This window comes from Perissodus microlepis, chromosome 19 (genome assembly GCF_051167445.1).
Source record: "Perissodus microlepis isolate ML-2025 ecotype Zambia chromosome 19, ASM5116744v1, whole genome shotgun sequence".
Lineage (NCBI taxonomy): Eukaryota > Metazoa > Chordata > Actinopteri > Cichliformes > Cichlidae > Perissodus > Perissodus microlepis.
The window spans coordinates 3,897,813-3,925,481 of NC_140479.1; the positions used below are offsets into that span (position 1 = coordinate 3,897,813).

The window sequence follows — 27,669 nt, forward strand, 5'->3', positions numbered from 1 at the left end:
AAACATTTATACCATTATTATTGCAGACAGTGTGTGGCATAACACTAAACATTGGTTCAGTTCATTGTGGGTTGTGGACATTTCTTTATGGGCTTAATTTATTCTTTTAGAATCTTTTTCACTTTAGAACGCTGGACTTTAAACTGTTTAGAAGTCTCCTTATAACCCTTCCCAAACTGAAGGGCAGAAAGAATTTCTTCTCCAATATCATCTTTTTAAAAGCTTCAAACTGCCAAGAACGTCTCCTGTTGCAGAGGTTCTCATACTCACTGATAATTACTTAAGTGCATCTGAGTAGCAGAATCTGGTTGCTACTTACTCTCTTGATTCCTAATGGTGTAGTAGGTTTGGAAGCACTAAGGTTTACATAGTTTTTCTCAGTCTTCTTCTTTGTATTTTCTTAATTTCTTGATACTTAAAATGTTAGAAATGAGAGATGATATGCTTTGTGCTTTTATGGCTATGTATGCATTGTATTTTGTTCCTGTCCTTTGCTAGACCAGTGTTTCCCAACCACTGTGCCGCGGCACATAGGTGTGCCGTGAGAAATGATCGGGTGTGCCGTGAAAGATTATCTGGTTCCACCTGATTAGTACTCTAAATGACTGGCGTGAGTAACGGGCAGAACAATTACATTCTATTGTAATCTCTTGTAAACGCTACAAGAGATGAACAAAATCAACTTTTGGAGAATTACATTCTCTTCCACTAGAGGGCAGTAAACTACCTACTCTAATTAAATAGAATGCCAACTGCCAGTAAAACAGAAGACGAAGAAGAAATGACATAATCATCATGCTGTGAATGAGACAATGCAGTGCGTAATAGCAATAGATAAATATTTGAAAAGAACAAGTAGTCAATCTGACCTGGGCCCTGGAGAAAATCTGACCCAGATGAAGGCCCTAACATGAGTAGTGGTCAGAAAGCAAAAAAGGTACACTGGGGACAAACCGAACCAATTCCACTATGCCTGATGCACGGGGGGAAATTATCAATGTGCTTTTTGTGACATTTTTGGTTTGATGGTGTGCTGTGTGATTTTTCTAATGTAAAATATGTGCTGTGGCTCCAAAGGGTTGGGAGACACTGTGCAGACAAATCTGGCAGTGGTTAATTTGAAACATTACAGAGCAAGCTAATTTTACAGCTGTTTAAGCACAGAGAGCTAGAGATTAATTAGCTGACCTCTTTCACTCACTTTCTATGTACATAAGATAGTTTGCAGTTAGTCCAGGTAGCAGCTAAGATAGATTAGGCTGACATCTCCCAGCGCAGGGTCAGTTTTGATCACAGAAACTAAGCACATGTGCCTTCGTAAGTCTCCGGCTTCTGCTCATGTTATGGCAGTTAAGGCAACTGTATGACAAAACTGTCAGTGCATTCAAGATTTTAATATAACATTAATCATTTGTTTCTATCACTTCTCAAGTCAAAAGAAACGGAAATGAGTTTGGTTTGTGCAATTAAATTACCTTGTAACAACATTGACATAATGGCTTACATTTTTTTCTTCTCCTCAGGTCACGACTGCTCTCTGCGTCTGTGGAACCTAGACAGTAAAACGTGTGTTCAAGAGATCACAGCTCATCGTAAGAAGAGCGAGGAGGCCATCTACGACGTGGCCTTCCACCCCTCCAAGGCCTACATTGCCTCCGCTGGAGCCGACGCCCTTGCCAGAGTCTACGTATAGACGAGGAAGAGAAGATTTAAACAACAAAAAAAAGAAAAGAAAAAAGAGGAGATGACCTCGAGGTGAGGGATACAGAGACAGACAAAGAGAGAGAGGGGCTAGTCTGTACACAAACAGGATTCAGGTCTGTTCAGGTCTCTGAACACAGAATATATATTAATATGAAAGACTGGAGAATCTCCAACGGACAACCGAACAAACACACACAGGTTTCTTACACAAATTTTTAAGTTAAGAGGTGGAGTGGTGTTATCTCCCTACAGCTAATTGAAGAGACAACAGAAACGCGTTTAATGATCAACTTGGAGCAGCTTGCCTGAAACCCATCTGGCCCCTCACAAATCCCTAAGGTAGCTTTGACACTACATGCCTGTCCCTATTCATTAACACTACTGTGACTCCTGATCCCAGACAGAAGAGCTGGAGCTGAGGGCAGACGTAAAGGAAAAATCCCCCCAAAATTAGACCTGGTCAGAGCTGGCCAAGGAAAGCAGCCTGACATCTAGATGAGTTAACCCATCGCTCTTTTATTTCTTACTGTTGTCATTTAGCATCGTAATACGGCGGTCAAATGTAGCACATTAAACTATGGAATCGTAGCACTACAGTCTATATGTTGTGGGGACATTTTTGCACCTTTCCCCTGTTTCTCTTTCTGTCCCACTGGACTCACTGCTGAGAACTGATTTTTACTCATTTGGTAAATGTTCAGGCATGTCTGAGAGGAGACAGTTACAACTCGAAAAATGGCCCTTGTGAGAAGTTGCCTGGAATCTGTATTGAATTCACCCCCATTTGGCTAATTTTTCTCCAATAACTCTAAGAACTCTACTTTCAAGGCAGTTGAGAGCAGGCTTACAGTCCCGAACAGTTATAATTGGCTGCCAGTGTTTTCTCTATGTTTGTTATACATTATAAAAGCTCTATTACTCCCCAGGTGTTGAAGCTTCAGTGGCATATGAAACCAAATCTAAGCACAACTGTAGTGTATTAAGCAGTCTGCTCTCCCAGTCTGACACTTCACATGAGGTGATACAGCTAGAAATGTCCAAGAGTGGAGCATTCTAATGAGTCTCCAAAGTCTGCACTTTCTCCTACTGTAATCCATTTAGTAGAGCTAACCACTAGTTTAACTAGCAAAAATATAGAGTAGCAAAGAATTCGAGTTGAGTACAGTTTTGTACTGGCTCTCGCCAGCCTCAGGAGAGAGCATATATAAAACATCCTCTCATTACACTGATCTCCTGTCTAGACAAAACAGTCTGAAGAAACAATTTTGACATTTTCATGGCTGTGCTAAGCTCTGGTAAAACAGGAAAAACTTAAACACCAGTGTCTTTGTTGTGCTTTGTACAGACTGCTTCTTCACAGTGTTTACGTGGAGAAGAGCGTCTCTGTTCAGATCTTTTTTGTGTGTGTGTCACATGTCCCTGATTGGCTGGATTCATGTGAAAGAAAACTGAAAAGCAACAAGCAAACATCTGACCCAGGTTTCTGAATGCGGCCAGCTACCTGCACAGAAACAAAAAATTTAACTATGTCATAGACTATCATCAATCTTTAAATGCCGAAACACTGAAAAGTAGCAGCTATTCAAGTTGATTTTAGACATTTGGCCTGTTCAAAATGATTTCCAAGTTGCAAAAATACCTAGTAATCAAGTGTTTTGTGTGTAGTCTAATTCATATGTGCATGAGTTTAAAGTGCATTTTAATTAGCTGCTCAAAAAACATTTGCCAATTTATAATCATACAACATCTAAGCTGTTCCACTGGTGGACATTATTCGAGATGCCCGTGTCCCAACACAGGAAGCTGTAAGCTGTTCTATGTATCATCCATAGTATGATCAGAATAGGGGTACTTGTCCATGTAAACACTCCTCCTGTCACAACAATTTCAGCATCTGTTTAGTGACAGTGAAATCATATTAGCCACATTAAACCCTGCTGTAAGACTGCCTGAGGAACTGTACTAAAGAGAAAGCCCGGAGGTTAATCAGATGTTGGAATCACATCTGAGGGGGATTTTTCCTTTAAACCTTCAGAAACGTCAACCTGAGAACAGAACGTGATGTTTGAACTTGTTTTTTTCTCTCTTTCACTTTTTAATAATTAAATCTGAACTAAAGTTTCTGCAAAGCAAGTTTTACAGTTTGTAAATGGGGAAACAAGAAGAAATATGTTTTGAGCAAACAGAATGGATTTAATATCAGATTTTCTTTTTGCCTCTGAGAATGTTTTGGTGAGAATGAAAGTTTGGTTAATACTCACCGACCTCAGCCTCCTGCTGGGCCTATCAGAGCCCCACGTGTAACAGTGTAACAAGCGGAGGATTCAGCATTACTGTAGTTACATATTTTTGTTTGTGTAAAACAAATCTAGTTTTTATAGTCCTTTTTAATTCTTTTTAAAAATCCACAATATAGTTACTGCCACAATGGATGACCCATCAACCAAAAACCTCACCTCAGTCTGATATGTCAAGACGTCTGGCTTCAGTTTTGGGCCCTGATCTCAAATCATGTAAAGACAGGAACTGCTGCTGCTGAGTGTTGAGACAGCTGAGGAGAGGGTCAGCTGTATCTGTTAGTGTCTGTCCTGATGTTAAATATCAACCTTTAATATACATTTGTCCATTCGAGCCAATGTCTAACATGGCACACATTCCAGTGTGAAACAGCAGCTTATCACAGTGATAAGGTGTTTGCTCCAGAGGGTAGAGCATGCAAGTCCAATATCATCAACTGAAAGACTCCAAGCACAAGATACAGTTTAATTACTCCACAGTGAAACCCTTGCGTCTTTTACACAACAGCCTTGGCATGTTAACTATTAGCTTTGTCTTATGCTAGAATTAGTTTTAAAAAGTTACATTTTTAAAAGACTTATTTGGCATAAGAAAGTTACATTTATATGCCAAATTAATGCTGGTGTAAGACAGAACTAATTATGTCGTTTAAAGAAATGTACAAACAAAATTAATTTGCATAGAAAATGTAATCCAAGCATACAAATGCAGACCTATGAATAAATGCAAGGTGCCAAATGCTTACTAAGTCATTCTGTTCATTCTAATTTACACTGCAGTATCTAGTCTTTGTCACTGCAGCCGATAAAATCACTGGGGGGAAAAAAAGCCTGACCAACTCCTTCCTAGGCCAGTCTTATATGACCTTGTTTATGTAGACTGGATAAAATGACGTGAGGTCATAGCAAAAAGGTTTTACAGGTGAGAACTTCTTGAACTACAAATACACAACTTGCTGAAATGATGCCTTTTCCTCACAGTCAATATATTTGACATCTAATTAGCTCTGTTTGTTTGTTTTGTTTGTTTTTCAAGAAATGAAGTTTTAAAATGTTGTGTACACTGTACACATGAGCAGTTTGTTATAGTATAATACAGCTGCCATAAAGATCATTTTGTTATGGCTGTAATTTTTTTTTGTTGATATCATCTGAAGGGAGGTCATGGGTATAAACTACAAAATATCATCAGGTTGAGAGGTGTTTCTAATATTCTGACCCATCAAAAGTAGTTTTTTTATTATATTTTCTGTACACTCACTTGTGTCAGAGTTCCACATTTTATATGTTGAACCCACAGAACTGACTCATTTGTATATGCGTACACACTCTTACACATGCAAGTATGCATTTTTGACACTATCACTAAGTGGAATATTCTGATATTTGTGAAGACAGATCTTACAGCAAGGCAGCTGTACTAAACACCATCCGTGTTTAGGTACCTATAATAAAGTGGTCACTGTGGGGGGTTCTTTTGCTTTGTTTTGTTTTTTAAAATTTGTTGATTAGTGATAAGCAAATTTAATTTATGTAAAAACAAGTTTTGTCCTCAAACAGGGCAAAGAATAGTTTGATGTACACAGATTTGAACGCAGGGCTGCTCCAGTTAAAGGCCAACTTCCAATAACAAACCGGCAAATAATTGGTTTAATGAGCTGGGAAATGGTACCTGAATGCAGCACGAGCTCAGTTCGAGTGTGAACAGGTGAAGTTACAGCTTTGTTTGGTTCAGGCTGAGACTTCTGCTCCTCCACCTCCATCATATCGCTTCAATCTTTGAAAAGCTGCTGTCTCACTGGCTGGCCCACAGGGGGAAGTCTAATTTGTTGTTCTGGTTTGTTACGATCCACAGTTTTATTATTATATAATTTTTTTTCTTTTATTTTCACCAATGCTACAGTTTACTGTGTAACTCTCGTTTGTGTAATGCATGATTAATACAATAAAATATTTTTTTTAGTCTTCCGAAAAATGAAAAAAAAAAATTCTGTTTGCGAGATTTGATGAGTTTTGTGTTTTGTTTTTTATTTACAAACTATGAACAGCAGATTTTAAAGGCTGTACCACATAGAATACAGCTGTTGAAATGTACATAAAATGTCTATAATAACTATTAAACTGTGTACCTGTACAACACCTGCTGCCTGCTCTTCATTCTGTAGGAAAGCACTCGGTGTGTTCAATAGATTGGAGTTCCTGTGGTCCATATACCATCAAATTAAAATTAATTAAATTTAGTCACTGCAACATTTAAGCAATGAAACGCTTGTCTGTAAGCTTTGCTGTCTGTTCTACAGCAACAGCACAGGTGACACAATGACTGCTCTTTCTTGTGCTGTTTCATTTTCAGGCAGCGATAAATCAAATGTCAGGTGGTAAAACCACCTAAAGTGATGTAAGGTGCTAGTGTTGGAGGACCTGCACTAATGGAAGCCAGAGGTTTTGTTTATTCAGATAATATAACTTTCTTCTTTTTTTTTTCTTCTTTTTTTTGTCATTGGACAGTCATACTTAGTGCGATGGTACAACTAAACTGGAAACTGTCTCACGTCAGTGTGAGCATGTCAGCACACTTTCAATGGAGCAACAGTAGAAGACGATCAGCAGCTCCTTTCTGAGGATTTTCAGAAAATGGAGAGGCTGTTGGGCCTTCTTTAAAACCGCCAAGGTGTTTAAGCTCCATTAGAGGTCTGTGTCTATGTGCACACCCAGGAACTTGAAGCTGGCCCCCTTTTCCACGTCCACGGCTGCAGCAAAGACTTCCTGCCTCTGAAGTTGATTGCCAGCTCTTTTGTCCTGGTGATATTGAGGTCCAAGTTGTAGTTTGCACACCAATCCGACAGCCTCTGAACCTCAACTCTGTATGCTCTCTCATCACCCCCAGAGATGAGCCCCACCACAGTGGTATCATCTACAAACTTATTGTAGTGTCTGGGTGGGTACTGACACAGTCATGTGTACAGTAGGAGACTCAGTACACAGCCTTGTGGAGAGCCAGTGTTAAGGCTAAGGGCTGGGGAAAGATGAGGCCCCACTCTAACTCTCTGTACATGGTCTGAGAGAAAGTCTGATCCAGCAGCAGGTGGTAAAAGGAAATCTGATATCCAGCAGATATCAGTCTGTCCGGGAGTATCGTATTAAAAGCAGCACTAAAGTCAACAAAGAGCAGCCTGGCGTGACGCCCCTGTTGTTCAAGGTGGGAGATGGTGGTGTGGAGTGTTATAACACTGGCATCTTCAGTTGATCTGTTAGCTCTGTATTCAGTGGTAATCTTCAGGCACAGGCATCATGTTTTCCTCTGTTTTTAACAATAATGACAATACAAATGAAGAATAAACCGGTGATCACATTAACCTGATCTAAGTCGTTTGTAAAATTTCATCTCAATTGAAAGCTTCAGTGAAATTTCCACAGCTGTGAAGTTGCTGTACACAAATACCAGGTGAAATAGCGACGGATCTGATCTGATTCACATCCTCTGAATCAGAAAGGCACACACACTCATCATGGGCATAAATGGTAATTTTGAGCGTTTAGTAATGTCTTTCAACTGCTCTTTTTCCAGGGTGAAATGATTGTATATTATACATCTTTAAAGACTTAAAAAACAAGAACTCGATGTAGCACTTTGGATTTATTTTGGGGGATTATCTCCAATCCACACAGGGTTAAAAGTCAGATAAATCAATTTTCCCTCTCTTCCTGTACTCTCTCTGTCTGTTTGATAATAAATGCTTGTATCTTCAAAGATGGACGTACTGTAGTGGTGTGTGATACTGCATGATGATGCAATCATCATTGATATGCTAAATATGAATATTATGTAATGACCACTGAACAACTAGTTAACGTGACACTTCCCTCCAAGTTTTCCACATTTTGATTAACTGGGTCAGTGTGCTATAGAAACAAAACTCAGCAGTTAGTACTAAAGGATTATTATGGTCACCCACTTTCATTTTTGAGGTATACTTTTTTCAGTTCCAATAAAACAATTGAACATGCTTCATTGGGTTGAATACATTATTTGAATATATAAACAGTCTGCTAAAGACACAAGTATAATAACCACCACTTTGAAAATGAACATTAAGTCATGCTGGAGCAAAATCATTCTCAATATTCAATGATTTGTGTGTAATTCTAACTCGCATACCAATCCACACACAAATACTCCACAAAGATCTGACAGGGGTCTTAACCTTGAGCTAAAGCCTAAGTCTCTGCTGGGCTCTCTCGCCATCTCAGCAGAAGTTCAATAAAGAATGAAAATAATAAAACCATGGTGTTTTGCCATTGTGGTTTATTTTTTACTTTGGATGTATTCATCAGCACACAAACTTCCTTCTGATACTTTTATCCAAAGCTCCTGAAGCAATTTCCTTGATAACATCTTCAGCTTGTAGTTTGTCCCAGTTTACCAGGATCAGCCTTTCCCCCATCTAGGCACTGTTTTGTTTTTGTTTTTTTACTGTTTCAGTGAGTATTTAATGGTTAGAATATCGGATTTTCTGGTGTCCCTTAAAGCCTCTCTGTTTCAGGTCCTGTTTCTTTTGTGTGACCACAAGATTTGGTTTTGCTTTTTAGAAATGTAACAGTTTCAACTGAAATGTTTGAAACCAAAAACACACATAAAGACAGGAGACTACATTATAAGGATTTTATTTAAGAATTAATCTTGAATTTTAATCTTCATCTTCTAGATCAGGAAACAGGGAACTATCAGGTTCACTGCAACTTTGTGCAGCTTGACCAGTCTGCAGTCAGTTCGCTCTTTGGTTGATGGCTTCCTGCAGTCTCATTTGAGGCTGTGTTAAGGAATAAACATATATTCTTAGTGCTTATTTTCTGATTATATTGTTTTATGTATTTTAGTAATAAAGGCTTGTAAAGCAAGGCCACTTTTGACTCATAAACTAAGTACTCAGCCAGACTGAAAAACAGGAAGTTAGTGTAGAGCTATACAAGCATATAAATAAAAACAGGAAACCAGACAAAAAGAGAAACTAGTAACATATAAGGAGTTGTTTGTATCAAAACTATGTGTGACGTGTAAAGTACCAAAATAACACCTACATGAGACACATTTTTAGCTTCTAATGTTAGAGATTCTGCAACTGGCTTTGGGCTGTGCAGGGCTCTCTCTTCCGGAAGATGATTGGATAAAGAAATATAAATGTTTTGACCACTCTGAGTTGGGTTTTCTCTGTTCTACCATGGGGATCAAAGAATCGGGTTTAATAGCTGACTCTTTCGATCTTTGATAAAGTGTGTGATTATGATATGATGATGTGATCTAAAGATAAAGATGGGAAACGTGTTCCTTTTTCTCCGTTTACTGAACTTGACTGACATTTATCCTAATAATTTTCACTTACCAAGTTTAGAATTTTTATGAATTATAAGCAGTGATAATGACTGAGAACCTTCACAGACAAACAGTGATAATCAAAATTCAGACAAAGAAAGGGCTTAAAATATTTCACTTCATGTATTAAGAATGTACAACTCTATATAATTTATGACCAAAAAACCTTTTCCACAATTTTCTTTTTTTGGGGGGGTTCCGATTGGTTCTTATATAGCACTTTTCTAGCTTGAGTGCTTTCTATGCAACATCCACACACACATTCACACTCTAATGAAAATAGTGATATTAGCTAAGTGTTTTATTTTATTTACTGATTTACACAGAGGGCTTTACATTTACATTAGGCTTACATTTTATAAAGTATGAAGACTCCTGTTTGCAGTGTCCCTGGAGACACAGACCTCTATCACTGGATTAGCATGTTGCTGAGGTAACAAGCTATCACCTACATTGTTAACAGAGCAACAGCCAATAATAAAGTAGAGACTCCAGTAAATGAACTTACGTCTCTGTTCCTCATTGTTTCCTGTTGTCTATATTTTGGGCACCAGATGGTGCCCTGTCTATGTCAGTAACATGAACACAGGCAAGTGGAGCAGGTGTGAAAACAGCTATTGGCAAATATAGAAAATAAATACAGTTAAATGTTTCCATCAAAGAGTCGCAATTTAAAAATACTCGGCCAATTCGTTCCTCAGTTTAGAATTGTGTAAATTGAGTATATGGACATTTTTAGAAGGACTGATCTCTTGTCTGACAGATGAAGTGTCAGATTCCATACAGAGGGGATTTTGTGATGATAACAAGCACAATTGTACGAACTTATTTACAGACGAATTCTTTGTCTTCAATATAGTTTCGATATAAAAATCCAATATGGCAAAATTTTAAATGTGACAGAAATGATGATGATTACTTAACTGGTGAAAAGAAACATTTTCTTTCTTTCTTTTAAACTAGCACCCTGCCTCAACTTACAAACATGTTGTTTGTAATCTGTCAAAGACTAAATGCAAACAGATGCAAAAATTGGCAAACAAAATGCAATAAATTTAGTAAAACAAGCTACTTCAGCCACTATTTCCTTATATCTTCCTACCTTTAAAACTGTAGTTGTTCAGACAGCAGATTTTTAATCATAATGCTCTGAGTCTTGCTCAAAGCTAACTAGCCTAGCTTAAATAAATTATATTTTTCTAAAGTAATGACATAAACCAAAAGATTTATGTATCTAGGTGTACAGTGTAAACACAGCAACACTTCTGTCCTTGTTAATGAGATATTACAGAGAAAGACAGACTGCACCTTAAGGAAATCCACAGACATCTACACAGTTTGTATATTAGAACAATAACAGACGTGCCAACTGGCTTTATAGGTTAAAAAAATATGTCAAATGCAAATAGGAGATGACCAAAGACTTTATTTCTGTTTGGCAGAATTTAACAAACAATCACCGGTAAAACATATACCAAAAGAAAAGTCATGTGATCATATTGGAGCAAGGCTGTGAGATGGAGTTAAGGGCATGGGTTAGTCTATATAAAAAGTTGAAATCATCGGATGCCACAAATCAGACAAAGAAAAGAAAAAGAAAAAAAACTAGAGGATTTTATACACCTTCCTGCAGGAAATGACTGCTGTGCAAAGCTTTCACCCCCGGCAAGCTTTTCAAGACAAACATTCATCAGGAGAGCTGCTCTGTCTACAAACTGTTAGCTGTTAGAAAATATTCCAGAATAATCTCTTAGCAGCTTTGTGATATAAACATGAATGTACAAACTACTATTAGTGGATTACCCGTGATATATATAAAAAACATATTTACAAAGTAACCTTTGAAAAGTATTTTTTTTTACTCAGAATTAAAAGGCCTATTTCATGTAAATTAACAATGGGGATTGTATTTTGGGCTCAAAATGTATTATAATGCCTCATTTAATGTATTCAATGGATTATGAATATATTCCTTATACCCTCCATGGCTAAAACCTATTTTAAAACTTTTATAGCACAAAGCTAGCATTTTTCTTAAACAATCATACCTGATCGAAGATTATTGTTTAGCAATTTTCTTTCATGTTGTTTTCTGCCTTCATATAGCTTTTTTAAAATTTAATTTAATTTATAGCTACACACTGTAATGGTTATGGCTTCAGATTGGACTTGTCATTGTGAGAAGTTACTGATATTTTCATACAGACAACTAATTATTGTTATTAATTAGTTGATTTTTGAATGATTTTCCAACAGCTTGTTGAAAAATTTTAATAGAATTAATATTTTAATGTGTAAAAGACATTTATGTACATTAATGTGTTTTCTGTATTTGAAAATAAATGTGTACAGTATATATACAGATGTATATATGTTATTGAATTTATGACGGGTTTAGCTAATGGCAAGTTTTATAAGAAGTGTATTTTTAAGGCATTGAGTTATTATTTAGCTCGTGAAACTTTGAATCATTGCACTGTTATAATGTGCTAGGAGGATGTTCATGATTTATTTTAGAGAATATGATTTGAGATCGGTAAGCTACAAAGGCCATTTCACTTTTAGACTATTAAATGAGAGCCAATTAGAACTACTGTTACTGTTACTACTGTATATGGAGAACTGTGAATGTCATAGAGAGCTATATCTTGTAGTAAATAGGTGGTGGGGTTTTCATACTTAGGTGCAAACAATATCAGTTAAAGTATGCTGTTAAGTGTCGGTTGGAGCAAATCAGTTCAGGTAACATAATTGATTTAATAGAGATTATAAATTTAAATAAATGGTTGTAGTCACACAAAAAAACAAGTGTTGGACACTTTGTGTAGGAAATTGTAGGAAAATCCATTGTCTTTAAATATATCTGTTTCTTTACATGTCTGAGTACACAGTGTAAAAGAATATAAGAAATAAGATATATAAAAGATGTTGCTGTAGAAACTTTTGTCACTGTAGATACGCGTGTTGTTCTGAGAGTGTTTATGTGAATGTAATGGTCGTTCATGTGACTTTAATCAGTACTTTCTAATGAGGATGAACGACAAGGTAAGGGTCCTCACAAATAAAGAAATGGAAACCCTTGTGTGTGTTCTCAGTTATTCTCAGTGAAGTCTCTGCAAATGCCTCGGACCACTAGTGGGATAAACTCAGAAAGGCCGCTGAACTCTCTGGTGAAGAAAGTGTGGCTGTCCTTTGGCTCTGATGACATCGCTTTGAGATCATCCAGGGGTGCCCACGCCACGCCCACTGAGAAGATGGTAATGCCTGGTTGGGAAGGAGAAACAGGAGAAAAAGTGAGCTGTAACTTAAGGTTAAGTATATAAACCAGTTCTTGTTGAGTGTCATCTGCATAGCAGTGAAAATGAATGCTAAGCCTTCTAATGATACTGCCTACAGGAAGCAATGTAAACAGAATTGGTCCTAGCACTGAACCCTGTGGAACTCCATAATTAACCTTAGTGTGTGAACAGGACTCTCCATTTACATGAACAAATTGCAGTCTATGCAGATATGATACAAACCACTGCAGTGCAGTACCTGTAATACCTACAGCATGCTCTAATTGTTCTAGAATATTATGGTCAACAGTATTAAACGCTGCTAGACCTCACTAGCAGGACAAGCACAGAGATGAGTCCATTGTCAGAGGCCATAACAAGATTATTTGTAACCTTCACTAAAGCTGTTTCTGTGCTGTAATGAACCTGACTGAAACTCTTCAAATTAAGCCATTCCTCTGTAGATGACCTGTTAGCTGTTTGACAACTACTCTTTCAAGGATTTGTGAGATAAGGGGAAGGTTGGAGATTGGCCTATAAGCTAAGCTGGGTCAAGAGATGGCTTTATAAGTAGCTGTTTAACTACTGCCAGCTTGAAGAGCTATGGTAGCCAATTATTGAGACAGGTTGATCATATTTAAGATTGAAGCATTTTTTAATGGTAGGAGTTCTTTGAGCAGTCTTGTAGGAATCTAAAAGATGATGGTTTGGATGACGTAATTACTGAAGTTAACTCAGAAAGATCAATTGGAGAAAAAGACTAAATAAATATCAGTGGTACTGAAAGTAGCTGTATATAATGTTACATCTGCGAGATGATGAGGAGTAAATTTTTCTCTAATGGCTAAAATTGTACTTGTGAAGAAGTTCATGAAGTCATTACTAGTTAACGTTAAAGGGATGGTTGGCTTAACAGAGCTCTGACCTTTTGTCAGCCTGGCTACAGAGCTGAAGAGAAACCTGGGGTTGTTCTTATTTTCTTCAATCAGTGATGAATAGTAAGATGTTCTAGCTTTAAGGAGGGCTTTCTTATAAAGCAGCAAACTATTTCTCCAGGCTAAATGATGATCCTCTAAATTTGTGACACGGCATTTCCTCTCCAGCTTACGAGTCATCTGCTTTAGGCTACGTGTTTGAGAATTATACCAGGGAGTCAAGTACTTCTGATTTGAGGCTCTATTTTTCACAGACTTCAGTATTCAGTGTCATACGTAGTGAGGAGGTAAAATTATTAACAAGATAACCGACCTCTGTGGGAGTAGCGTTCAGGTAGCTGCTCTGCTCTGTGTTGGTACTGGGCATTAAAGATGATAACAGTGGGTGGATTATATTCTTAAACTCAGTTACAGCACATTCAGTTTGGACTTTTTGAATACAAAACATGTCAGTGAAATGTTTGTGAAACAACACTACAAACACTGACCCTGCATGGAACGTGTTCCACTGAACTTGTTCTGGAACGGGGCTGGTCGGGGCAGAGGAGCCAGGGGGAGAGGTTGTCAAGCCAGCTGTTTCTTTTTCATCTTGATTACAGCAGCAGGGGGAGGAGCAACTTGAGGTCTGGCCTGGGGAGACTGCTAGTCCATGGATTCTTTGGACCCCCTACAGCCTGGCCGGCTGCCTGCACTTTAGGGAGCCTCAAAGGCAAGGACCTTTGAGGATATACTGCCTTCTAGTTTCAATCTCACTCTAGCTCAGCTTGGTAAGCTATAGAAGAGACACTGAATGCTCTTGCTGACAGAGACCTTGTAGCACTTATCAGTAAAGCTGGAATAGAAGCGGTCTTCCTTGAAAGGGGACAAAGATCATAAGGATGGAGAAGTCTTCAGGTGAAGATAGCTTACTCCCAAGAGATGCACTTGGGCATGTAGCAAAGGCCATGGGACTCCATTCCTTAGCAGTCCAACAGGGATCTTCCTGTCCAGTATCCAGTGTATCCAGAGTAGTTTATCAAATTGCTCAGGAAAAACAGCCAACAAGTTTTGGCGTTTTTTTTTTTTTTTTTTTTGCTTTTTGCAATTTCTTGCCATTACAAACACGATTTTACAAGCTCAGTTTACACATTTTCTCTCTGTACCCCTATTACAAAAGAAAATTCTATAACACAAACAACCTTGAAAACTGAGCCTTATGAAGTGAGGAGTAACATCAAATAGCTTTCATTTATTGTTTTCACACATACCTTGCTTATGTGCAGCCATTGCTGGGCCTCTGACGTCATCGTATGATTGGCCATCTGTCACCACTATGAGAAAATTGCGACCCGGTCCTGTTCGTCTGCCATAAACAACAAATACAGTGTAACTTCTAATACAGTTAAAAAAAAACCCTGCAGAATGTAAACACAGTTTTCAGAAATTTGATTTGAGTATTTCCATTTTTGAGTATTTTAGATCGAACCTTAAGAGCACCTGACATCTGTCTCTTGTTGTGGTACAAATGTTAGCGTTATTTTCATAAAATTACATTTTCTAAAGACAAAGATTAACACTTCTTTATCATTAATTATCTCATTAAGTATTGCAAGGCCCTGCAGTTTCAAATTTAGAAGCCACTTGAATAAAATAATTTTTTAAGGCGAAACTTGCCAACACTGCAGGTGTGGAGAGCTTTGCTTAGAAAGAAAACAGCGCCACTGTTACCTGAACAGGTTCTGAGTGGTGTAGCTTATGGCTGAACCGGTCGATGTTCCTCCACTCATGTAGGAGATCCTTCTCAGAGCATTGATGGCATCGTCCTTGTTTGAGTAGTCAGACAGGCCAAACTCTAACCTCTGTTCATAGGTGAACTGCACTGCACCTACAACACCAATACAGCCAGTCAGCCAACCAGCATTAATAACGTATAAGATAGTCAGTGGTTTGCATGTTGTGAAGCTGACCAATGTGAGCTCCCACATCTGAGATTTCAAAGCTTCTTGCAATTCCTGCTAGGAATTCCAGGACAAGTTGGAAATTTCCATCCCCAACGCTAGATGAACCATCGATGAGAAAGCCGATGTTCACAGAATTGTAACAGGTTTTACCTAAAAAAATACATTTTATGTCAATGTCACAGCAGAGCCACATCCATCTAAATAATCAAATGTAAATATTATGAATTCATTAATTTTGTTTCTGTAATAAACAAAATGACTTAAAAAGCTATACTGTTAATGGTGAAACCACAGCTGTAAAGAGATGATGCTGAAGAGACTGAAAGTATTTTCATGTGATAGTTGCATGTCCAAAAGATATTTTATAGTGTAGCAATTCTTTCAAAACTTTTTTTCCAAGCAGAAAACAATATTATTTCATTTTTCTTGGTCAAATCTGATATTACAAAATTAAAGAATTATTGGTATTGTTTTTATGCAAAGGTACAACTGTTAATACCTTAATATTTGATTATCAAATGTAATGTGATGGCCATGACCTGTGTGTTTTCAAAGGTATCTCCTGACAGCTGCATTACAGTAGTTGATGAAGGTGTGTCTTACTACAGAGCAGGCCGTCTAGTGAACAGAGTCTCTGAATGAGAGGTCTGATGTGTTTGGTGGTGCTGAACCAGCTCGGGATTGGATAACTGAAGAAACCATTGTCTTTACACACAGCCTGCAGGAGGACAGGTAGAAATTCTGTCATTAATACAAAACATGTTTACTGTGATTTGATGAATGCCTCTTGGGTTTGACTAAAATAATAAAATAATAATTCAAGTTTCTACTTTTATGCTGCACATAACCACTCTCAATAACCGCATGCATATGCTACATTTTTTTTGTTGTTTTTTTGTTGTCCAGCTGAGCATGGATGGACAGATTGTGCTTTTTGGAAAATTTTCAGCTAAGGCAGTTCTGTTTCAGACTTCTAGGACCTGTATCAGGTCCTTTTTGTTTTCTGGAGTCATAGACACAATACTGAACACCAGTTGAATTCTTTGTCTGAAAACAGGATCTGTCTGAAAACTGCTGTTTGTTTAGGGTCAACATTACACAAGGTTTATATGCGATTTTGTGTTGTTTAAAGGGAACTAAAAATCCAACTCTGCAACCGTGGACACTATTAAAGTAACTTTGCATGAGTCACTGTTTAAAATAATCCTTATTTATCTTAAACCAGGGCACATTTCCTGTCTAAAACACAGCATTTTAACTTCCTTTCCCTGGCCTTAATACAAAGTCTTACTGGACTTTTGCAAACAGAAGTTTTGAACAGCAGATGGGTGAGGCTTCTGTGCTCACATCTTTGTGTGTGAGATGTCCATATTAAATATATCCTCTCTTTTGACAACAAGCATTTTCTGCACATTTACCGACCTCATTATCTTAAATTTTGGCTACTTTTAATATGTACAATCATCACTGTTTTTATATGAAAGAAAAAAAGGAGCAGCATAATGTATCCATTTTAAGTTTAAACTAAACAAGAAGGGACAATTCAGTCTAAAGTATATTTCATGTTAGAATGTCACTCCTTATTAATGAAACATATGAACATTTATCTAACATTTAGGCAATTCAAATAACATGTGAACCTTCTTCATGAAGTCTTTGTCTCGAACCATGCTGAGCTCCTCAGGCGCTGGTTTGGCGACAGACACCAGAAAGACATTGATCCCACTCTCTCTGGCCAACATGGCCGCCTGGTCCAGGTCATCAGATGGCCAGCCATCAATTAACACCATCATCACCCGGGGGTGACCCCTTCTCCCCCCATTCTCCTGAGAGAAAAAGGTCTCTGCTGTATGCATGATGGCTTTACCTAGGAAGACCAACAACACGATAAATATTTTTACATTACCTGTTTTTTTTTTTGTTGTTTTTTTTTGTCCCGTTTGGATCTTTAGCCATCAGAATTGTTATCTTAAGGCCAAGAAAGATGCCAAGCGGATTTATTTTACCAAGTGGATCATCATGGCCTTGCCATATTGGTCCATTTGATTGACCTTTATTATAATTATGTATTTATTTTATTTTTGTTTTTTAAAGACGGGACAGACATGACTGGGGGATAGGACAGGGAGAAAGAATGAAAGAAAGAGAGGGAGAGAAAGAAAAACAGAGGGGAGAAGAGACGGTGAGAAGGGGGGGAAGAAAGAAAGAAAAACAAACAAAACACCTGGATCACCTGTTTTTTTTTTTTTTTTGTCTAACTGATGAAAAGAATGCAGGCAGGGTGGGGAAGAGTGTCAGTGGCAACTACTGACAGAAGGATAGCAGCAAGCGTGATAGGGATGGTAGTGAGAGAGAGGTAGTGATATGATGACCAGTTTGGATTATTGTAGGGTCTACCTTACAATATAAAGCACCTTGAGGCAACTGTTGTTGTGATTTTGCACTATATAAATAAGATTGAATTGAATTGGTAGTGGGTTAGTTTTCCTCCACAAAATGTGGGAGACTGATGTCATACAGACATTAATGCTGTTGAAGGTGATCCTACAGCCTACTGAATCATCACATGTACTTACTCTTTTCACCTCATTTGATCATAAATGAGGAAATTTTGTCTGATTGTCACCTTTTCAAAGAGCTATGGGCTACAGGATGTGTATTTTTTTTTTTAACTTTTCAATTTATAATTCAGGTTAATCAAGATATGTGTAAGTGTGTGTTACCTGTATTGGAGTCTCCTCCTAGGTAGGCCAGCTCCTTAATAGCAAACAACAGCTCTTTAGGTTGAGTGTAGTTAGTCAGTAGGAACTCTGTCCTGGGAGAGTCACTGCAGGCACATATGAAGACAAATATTTAGTGTATATGTATATATCTGCATTTTTGATGTAATAATTCTTATTCCCTTAAACCTAACTTTAATCTAAACTTTAAAAAGCATAAACCTGAGTTCACTCATAAGGGAGGTAAAAGGATTTTTATGTGGCATAGTATAACACACCATTGGATACTCTATTAAATACCCGATTTCTTTTCAGAATTGTCTAAGTTCATTGTGACACAGATTCAGCAGTCTTCAATAGATTGTTGAAGCTGTGAGTGATGGACGTTTTCCTCACAGAGTTTGATCAATACTGAAATGATACAATTGATCATCAGTTGTTGCAGATTTGTCAACAGAACATCTATGAATGAAATGTCCTCTTTTCCATTTTTATTTGGACTAATGCCTAACAAGCTGCCTTTATTTTTTTACATTTATTTACTCACCACTATCCCAAAATACCACAATTCTCAAGACTTGTTAGTATAAATGACATTGTTGGGTGGTTTAAGGCTGAGGTAAAAAGAAAGAAATAAAGATTTTTCTGAAGTGACTCTGTGTGGTGTGCCCGACCTGGCCTGTATTAAACCAATATGAGGTCCTATTGGTCCGACTCTTAGCATAGCCGCCAGTTTGGCAATAAAGTTCTTCTGCAGGTTAAACCTCCGCTGCCCAATATTGCTGCTGCTGTCAATCACCATCGCAATGTCCATCTGACAATCTGCCCACACAAAAAAGTAAAGATGTTGATCCAGAGATTAACAACATTGATTATTTTTATGTTCAGTGTTACTATAGATAATAATTATTTTTGCAGTTTTTGCTTATATAACTTTCATTAAATTTTATTTGACCTCTGTCTACACTCGTGTTTTGGACTTTTTCCATCCTATATAATTAAATATAATAAATAAGAACTTTTAGTGTATATGCTAAGTACGGTTGAGATATAAATGGGTGCTGGAAGATAGTTCTGTTAAGTATAAAACAGGACTAATGCTTGCACTCTTCAGTTTTGATGTATTAGTTAAAACTGAGGTTATTGTACTCGGCCCTGAAAATCTTAGAAATATGGTATCTAACCAGATTCTTACTCTGGATGGCATTACCTTGGCCTCCAGTAACGCTGTGAGGAACCTTGGAGTCATTTTTGACCAGGATATGTCCTTCAACGCACATATTAAACAAATATGTAAGACTGCTTTCTTCCATTTGTGCAACATCTCTAAAATTAGAAATATCCTGTCTCAGTGACGCTGAAAAACTAGTTCATGCATTTATTACTTCCAGGCTGGACGACTGTAATTCATTATTATCAGGATGTCCTAAAAACTCCCTGAAAAGCTTTCAGTTAATCCAAAATGCTGCAGCAAGAGTCCTGACAGGGACTAGAAAGAGAGAGCATATTTCTCCTGTTTTGGCTTCCCTTCATTGGCTTCCTGTTAAATCCAGAATTGAATTCAAAATCCTGCTCCTCACATACAAGGTCTTAAATAATCAGGCCCCATCTTATCTTAATGACCTTGTAGTACCATATCACCCTATTAGAGCACTTCGCTCTCACACTGCAGGCTTACTTGTTGTTCCTAGAGTATTTAAAAGTAGAATGGGAGGCAGAGCCTTCAGTTTTCAGGCCCCTCTTCTGTGGAACCAGCTTCCAGTTTGGATTCAGGAGACAGACACTATCTCTACTTTTAAGATTAGGCTTAAAACTTTCCTTTTTGCTAAAGCATATAGTTAGGGCTGGACCAGGTGACCCTGAATCCTCCCTTAGTTATGCTGCAATAGACGTAGGCTGCCGGGGATTCCCATGATGCATTGAGTTTTTCCTTTCCAGTCACCTTTCTCACTCACTATGTGTTAATTAATCTCCGTCTCTCTTCCACAGCATGTCTTTATCCTGTCTTCCTTCTCTCTCCCCAAATGGTCGCAGCAGATGGCCCCGCCCCTCCCTGACCCTGGTTCTGCCAGAGGAATCTTCCTGTTAAAAAGGGAGTTTTTCCTTCCCACTGTCGCCAAAGTGCTTGCTCATAGGGGGTCCTATGATTGTTGGGTCTTTCTCTGTATCTATTATTGTACGATCTACTGTACAATATAAAGCGCCTTGAGGCGACTGCTGTTGTGATTTGGCGCTGTGTAAATAAAATTGAATTGAATTGAATTGCCACAATTATTACAGTCAATTAAAAAGTGCATGTGATACTTATATATGCAGATGACTAAACTCTATTTAACCACCTTCTACAGTCATTGTTCTACAGTTACTGTCTTGTACCCATTTCTGGCTCACTTTTTAAAAAAAGTAATGCATAATAAACTCTGATGTAAACAAAAACCATAAAAAATTATAACTTAATTTAAGTTTTAATCTGTAAGCTTAAGCATCTCCAAGCAGGTGATTACATGAAATTTCCCCTTGTGGGACTAATAAATCTTATCTAGGTGGTAATCTTATCTTACCACCTGGTGGTGATTGGGATCAGATGGCAGGGGACAGGTCTGGTGTGCTCAAATGTGTAATGAAGGTGTGCTGGGAGCATCTAGCAGAAGCCCCAGTCGTGAAATATTAGGTCTTTAGCTATTGCTGCGAACGCAAGTGTGGTTCTTTTTTACCAGACTGTTGATTTGGCCACTCCTTAAGTTCTTATTTAATTATGTCTCTCTGACCTGTATCAACATCTGTTTGAACCTTTTGTTGAGTGATTTTAATCAGCTACCAAACTGATATTCTATACTTGGAAACAAATCCTGAATAGAATAGAATAGAATAGAATAGAATGCCTTTATTGTCACTATACAGATGAACCAATGATATATACAATGTACCTTTATTCCCACCTGCCAGGGCTTTTTTCACTGATGGCTTCTTCAGCAGTTTCTTTACTGCAACACACACATTTGTACATCTTTGTAAACAGTCATTGATACAATGCATTCCTTAGCGCTTCACCCATCCTTACCCAACTATAACTAAAAACTAAAATTTCTAAGGGCTTGGCACTCATATACACACTCAAATACACACACATAAAGGTCAACTGAGGTAACACAGTATTTATGGTCGAAGCATCAAACTCCTGTTGAGTAATCCATATCCAGTGTTCTATTGTGTTTATGCCTTTATATTTTCAGAATATCTCCTGTCTGAGTCACCCCTATTGCTTAAATATGAATGGGAAGGGACTGTCATAATAAATTATGGACAGTACACATTCAAAGAGCATTTTCTGAGTAACTTGTACTTTGTATAAATTCCCTAGCTTTGGCAAGGTACTCTCTCATTAAAAAAGTATGATGTGGAACAAAGTTTGACTTGTGGAACAGGTTAATTATATTTTGTAATAAGACATTTACTTGGCAGAAAAAAAGTTAATCCTGCCAAACAGGTAATTATCTCAACCATCAAGTTATACTCACATGATCTGTATTCTGATCTGGTGGAAAAACAGCAAAAGAGAATAACAGGTCATAATGAAAGTTATGGCCTGAAAGTGGCCAGTACAGTATACAGAAGCATCTGTGCCGAGTATGGCCTGGAAGCCTCGAGGTCAAAATGGTGATGGCTAACCAACCGGACATAGTAGTGGTGGACAAGCAGCCGTAGTGATAGATATAGCGATATTGAGTGACAGCAACATCAGGAAGAAGGAACACGAAAAGCTGGAGAAGTACCAAGGGCTCAGAGAAGAGCTCCAGAAGATGGGGAAGGTGAAGGTAACAGTGATCCCAGTGGTAAGCACTCGGTGCAGTGACCCCCAAGCTAGGCAAGTGGCTCCAGCAGATCCCACGAACAACAACCGAGATCCCCGTCCAGAAGAGCGAAGTCCTAGGAGCAGCCAAGATACTGCGCAAGACCCTCAAGCTCCCAGGCCTCTGGTAGAGGACCTGAGCCTGAGGACTGCCCACAGGGCGAGAGGGGATTTTTTAAAAATATATTTATATGTGTGTATATGTGTGATACCTTCCTTTTACTTCTGTATGAGCTCCTCTTTTAATTTTGCCTTTGACTTAAGCTCAGTGCAAATAAAGAAGCCACTTTTGGCTGCCCCCTTGTCACAGTGGGTTGCTCTACTTATTTGATTTGGCAGAGTTTTACGCCGGATGTCCTTCCTGACACAAACCCAAAGGAGATTTTTGTCTCAAGCTGGAAACCAGTGATCCTTCACTTGCCAAACAAATCTGTTAACCACTAATACTAATGAAAATAAAAATCTGACAAAAGAAAGTCAAAGACATAACAAGATGAATTACCAAAAGGAAACAGTTAATTAGAAAAAGTGCTCAGATCAGAGTGGTGTCATGACACTAGGAAAACACAGACAGAACAAGAACAAATATATATTCCTAATATAAAGGTGTGTATCATTTACCTGGTCGCGCAGCTGCAGGAAGAGCTGTGGTGCTGGTCTCGCTGATCAGCTCCTGTGGAACATTAATGGGCTCTAAAACACACAGAAGGTATGATAATTAGTGGAGAAGACAGATATGCATCATTCACATATCAAATGATGATATTAATCAATTAAAAATTGTGTTTTTGTTTTGTCTAATCCCTGCTAATTTGCAGTTTTTAAAATATATATTTTTTCTGTTGTATAATTACAGGTAAAGCTTTCCAGTACTATATAAGTTTAAACAATCTCCAGATAAATATATATTAAAATAATGTATATATCATTCTGAAATCACAATTCTAGGTACTTTAAGTATATCTTGCAATACTTAATAAATATTAACATTATTAGGTTATTCAAATTGGATTATTACTTAATTAAAAAATTATTACTTAATTAAAAACCTACTGGTGAGGCTGAAGGAGGCGGTCCAGTGAGACAGGGCCTGTGAGTGTATACCGTGGGCATATGAGCTGATGTAGTTGTGCCGTCCCTGCAGCCTATGAACTCTAACAGGGCCCCCAGCTGGGCCCAGGATACCTCTGTATGAAAAGACAAAATAAAAGTATTATTATCACAGTGGAAAAAGATCATCATTAACAATTATGAGAGTTGCTACTCGTGAAGTCAATTACAAATGCATCTTGAACTAATGCATCTGGACCGAGACCTTGTTAAAAAAAAGATTTGTGTCTAAAAACACACACGTGCGCAGGAAGTTCTTTTCATAGTAAAATAAATAACAAAAAAAAACCCTTTATGGGACAAGGAGAAGACACAGCTGTGAAGGAGAAAAAAGATAAGAATAAGCATAATTTTTCTTCTCAGTGGGCCACCGAGGCCCTCTGCAGAGGAATGAGGAGGTCACTCAGGGCTGAGAACTTAATCCTCCTTTCATGCACATTCCTTCATGGTGTTGGTGTTTTGTTAAGGTTCAGCAGGCAGCCAGACTCACACTGCTCTCTATTATGTCACATCTTGGCAGCGGAACACAGAGTCTAATCCACATCTTTGAAAAAACAATTCTCACTCCAACGGCACCTCTGTAACGAGGTGTTCATGCTCTGAAAAGGCTGCTAAGAGTATCATATACAGGGAACTAAAAACAATGGCAAGAAGCAGTGGAAGTAACAAGGAAGTAATCAGTGAACCACAAAGCAAAATAACTAAATAGAGCTCCACCACCAAAAAAAAAGTTGCATTAAACTAAAAAATAAATAAATAAATATAAAAAAATGCTAAAAATAAATGAGTGAAGACCCTGAATAAGAAGGAGAGCGTCTAATCATTAAAAATGTAATAAAAGCAAAGACAAATTAAACTGAAGGAACTTTAACACAATATTGAAAAAGCCTAGGTTAAATTAAAAAAAAATATTAATTGAAAATATACACACAAAACAATACAATATACTAAATGAAAAAAATGAATGAAAATAAATTAAAAATGAACCAACAATACAAAATAGAATCAACTATGAGAAAAAACTGATTTTAAATAAATACATGAATAAAAATTTTAAAAAAAGAAAAGAAAAATAGGAAAACAAGCAACAAAAACCCCCCAAAAGAAATATGGAAATGAAAATCAGAAGATAAGAAGGATTTACTTTGTTTTCTATTTTTGTTATTTTTTTTTTTCCATTTTCATTTTGCTTATTTTTCTGTCGGTCCTTTCAACCAACCACGTCACGGTCCTCTAAATATTACCATGGTTTAATTGTGTAGCTTTAAAATCAAACAAGTGTACAACATTATGTTTTAGTGTTTTCAGTGATAGACTGAAATATCACAGTTAATATTTACTATAAAATATATATATACTATAAAATTTACTATAATATGTAATTAAAACATATTTTGGTAAAAACTGAAGATAAATTTAAAAAAGTACAGCTGATATGAAAGGAAAGCTGTACCTGTGGACTGCAGCTCCACAGATGGATGAGACAGCAGCATAGACTCCTGTCCCAAACACAGACATCCTCCACTGTGTGCACTGTGGTGGACATAAAACCACCACGGTGTCCTGGGTCAGGTCTGCTCCACGTGTTGTACAGGTCACTGGATAGGGCACTGAGTGGAAAACAGAAGATGTCCAGTCAAAATACTCCATTAAAATCCTTGATCTAGGTAGTAGGTTTCATCTTCATTAAATAGAGTGAGCTAGTTTAGTCCAGAGGCAAGACCAAGCATTTTTAAAAACAGACAGAAACATAAAAAAAGACAAACGACAGAATACAACTAAACAGATTTCTTTATATTAAATATATAGTATTAATTTCATTATAAAATAATTTTCTAAAAAGATAAAAGGGGGAAGGAACATTTATAAAGTGTAAAAGTATAAACATATGTCAAATGTAAATGTTAATAATAATAACAACAACAAAAAAGTAAAATATGTAAAATGCTTATAAAAACAGAAAATAGCTATGGCTATTGGTGATTTTACTACAATTGTGGTTTTTTTTGTTGATTATTTTTTGCAGCAATTACACAAATACACACGAATTTATATATGTGTGTGTACTTTACATTTTCTACAGTGTATGATTTTAAGGAACAAAAGTGACCAGAGAACTTTAAAAAACATAAAAATGATTCAAAACTAATGAAAATGAAATTACAAGAGTAACATCATGGCTTGGAATATTATCTGTTTTTGCTGAACACTCATCATGGGCATGAATGAAAGGTGGAATGATGGTACAACAGTCATCTTTATTACTTGAAAAAACAGGAACTGAATGCACGTATTCATTTATTTTGGAACTTTGCTGATCCACACAGGGTCACAGTTCAAGGAACTCAGTCAATATCTAAGCAGGTGAACTGGAGCTTTACACAAGTTGGTCTCTTGGAGACAAACAAAAGTCTAAACAAAGTCAGATTCCAAGATCACCAGTTCAAACTGTATGTAAGTACAAGTTAGTGGAACACCAGCGTCCTGGTGTTATATCTCTATGGACTGAAAGAGTGCCAGCCCCTGCTTCTTTCTGGTTATGTCAGGCATCAGGCATAAAATTTGTGCCAAGTCAAATAAGTGGATCTATCTGCTGTCAGGCAATCAGGTATTTTTCAGGACTCACCACTAACTTCTGAGCCAAGTACTGAGGAGAGCAGGAAGAAAAGGCCTGATGGGGAAAAAACAGATCACACAAAGTTGTCATCATATGAAAGAAAGGAAGAAAAGAAAAAAGCAAAAAAAAAAGAAAAAAAGAACAGAAGTTACCTGTCAGAGGCAGCAGCACAGACAGCTGAGGCATTTCTGCAACAAGCTCAGTATACTGAAAAACAGATATTACATATAGTTACTCTAATAATAATGAGTATTATTTTTAAATCGTATTTTTTTTAAACAAGTTTACCCAGCCTCCTCTGGCTCATCCAGCCAAAAACAAATCATCACCTATATCTAATAAAGCAAATAGGCAAGAGCTTTCCATTGGTGTGGAGGTCTAAGTTCAGCAACATTATCTACCCCCCAAAATGAGGCCAGCTGACTACTTGAACAAAATGAATGACTAGGTTTTCATTTCCTTTCCTTGCATTCCTCATTCCCCAGATTCCAAAAGAATATTCCAAGAGAAAGACACCAGGATTCACCAGGGTTCAATTGTGAAAGAGTGATTCTAAGAGCATGAGACATTATTTTCAAACACGGACTGGCCACCACGGAGACTCTTTGGGATGCACTGGAGTGGTCAGACTCTCCCATCATTAGTATGAGATGATAAAAAACCAATGCAGCTCTGGATGGAAATAAACATTGACACAGCTGAAATGATAAAATTCAGCTCATCGACATAATCCTACTGCAAATGCGTGCCATAATCAAAGCTAAAGGTGCTCCAACAACGTATTTTATTTTGGCCAATAAACCAGTCCACAAGCTAATTATGGATTAGAAAGAAATCTAGAAATGTAGTTATGTGTGAACCACACATCACGTAAGTGAGATTAGAAAACAATGTCATCACATCACTAAAGAAGAAGAGGCAGTAAATGGTTAAATGTCAAGTCCACAGCTATCTCAGGAAATCGTTTAAAATTTGTTTGTGACCGAATCCACCAATGACACAACAGCCAGTAACCAGTAGTGGTTTGTAAGCTCCCTATATTCCTATATACAAGGACTAATCAGAAGCCAGAAAGCAAGCCAGTACCAATCCCTAAGCTTGGCAGGTTAAACAGTCGATAAATACATTAAAAAAAGATGAAAAAAAAAAGAGATAAGTAGTTAGTAGAGGGTGTAATAGACATACAGCAAGTAAATAAAGTTATTGGTTAATCACTGAATGGATGTAAATCACCCAGCCTGTTAGTCATTTATAAAGAAAGATCTCTGTGCAGAATCAGCAGGAATTTCAGTCTTACGAACTGTTTCTTCAGCAGACGTCTCTGAGGAAAACTGTTCAGACTGTTCACACGTTATTCCCTGGAAGGAGCAGCAGGCGGTAAAATGACAATGCTGAGCTGGTGTCGATCGCCTGGCGAGAGAGAGGTAGCCCTTTAAATAAGCGTTCTCTCTCACAACACACACACACATTCATACACACCTTACTGTGGTGACTTCAGAGGGGGAGGGAGGAGGGGCCTCAGTGACAGGTCAACCTGAGATGGAGCAGAGGAGTGAACTGCAGAAAAACTGAAAAAGCAAAACACCAATCCAGCTTTAGTTTACTAAAAAGTTTTCATCAACATGTGTCGGTGCATTTATAAAAACAGCATTAGCCCAGTAAGATGACATCCCAAGCAAACATTCATAGTACTGCTACAGCTGATTGAGTAACTCGTTAAAAAACGACACTGAAAAAATCTGACTGCCTCCAACCTGTGTATTTTAGGGTCTTTACCTTAAAATAAAAATCACCTTGAGATAACTGTTGTGCTTTAGTGCTATATAAATACAATTTATATAGCACTA

General features: G+C 37.5%; 2 protein-coding genes across 3 annotated transcripts in view; one reads left to right on the plus strand and one right to left on the minus strand.

The window, feature by feature from the left end:
- The window catches only part of strn3 (striatin, calmodulin binding protein 3), a 32,024-nt gene extending 25,884 nt beyond the window's left edge, over window positions 1-6,140 (plus strand). The window contains exon 16 of the mRNA XM_084914898.1: window positions 1,524-6,140. Coding sequence (XP_084771024.1) covers window positions 1,524-1,693 — 170 coding nt within the window. The 3' untranslated portion in view covers window positions 1,694-6,140. The remainder of the gene's footprint in view (window positions 1-1,523) is intronic.
- Window positions 6,141-10,778: 4,638 nt separating this feature from the next.
- Window positions 10,779-27,267, minus strand: coch (coagulation factor C homolog, cochlin (Limulus polyphemus)). Of its 2 annotated transcripts, none has more exons than XM_084915368.1 (15): window positions 27,124-27,267; window positions 25,975-26,029; window positions 25,832-25,876; window positions 24,659-24,815; window positions 23,149-23,282; window positions 22,717-22,788; window positions 21,173-21,229; window positions 18,920-19,067; window positions 18,249-18,352; window positions 17,166-17,392; window positions 16,129-16,243; window positions 15,532-15,675; window positions 15,293-15,449; window positions 14,833-14,927; window positions 10,779-12,636 (listed from the first exon to the last, which is right to left on the minus strand). In XM_084915368.1, exons 2-15 carry the CDS (start codon window positions 26,006-26,008, stop codon window positions 12,464-12,466), a joined length of 1,662 nt encoding a protein of 553 aa, XP_084771494.1. In that variant the 5' UTR covers window positions 26,009-26,029; window positions 27,124-27,267; the 3' UTR covers window positions 10,779-12,463. The 2 variants fall into 2 exon arrangements, with proteins under 2 accessions (XP_084771494.1, XP_084771493.1); XM_084915367.1 differs by having other exon boundaries at window positions 27,120-27,267.
- Between the last annotated feature and the right edge of the window lie 402 nt (window positions 27,268-27,669).

Coding starts and splice junctions, on each gene's coding strand:
- coch (XM_084915368.1), bottom strand. CDS start 26,008: ATGCCTCAGCTGTCTGTGCTGCTGCCTCTGACAG. Junction 24,816..25,831: donor ACTTGGCTCAGAAGTTAGTG/GTGAGTCCTGAA, acceptor TTTTCCACTCAG/TGCCCTATCCAGTGACCTGT. Junction 15,676..16,128: donor ACTAGACGGCCTGCTCTGTA/GTAAGACACACC, acceptor GTATTTTTTTAG/GTAAAACCTGTTACAATTCT.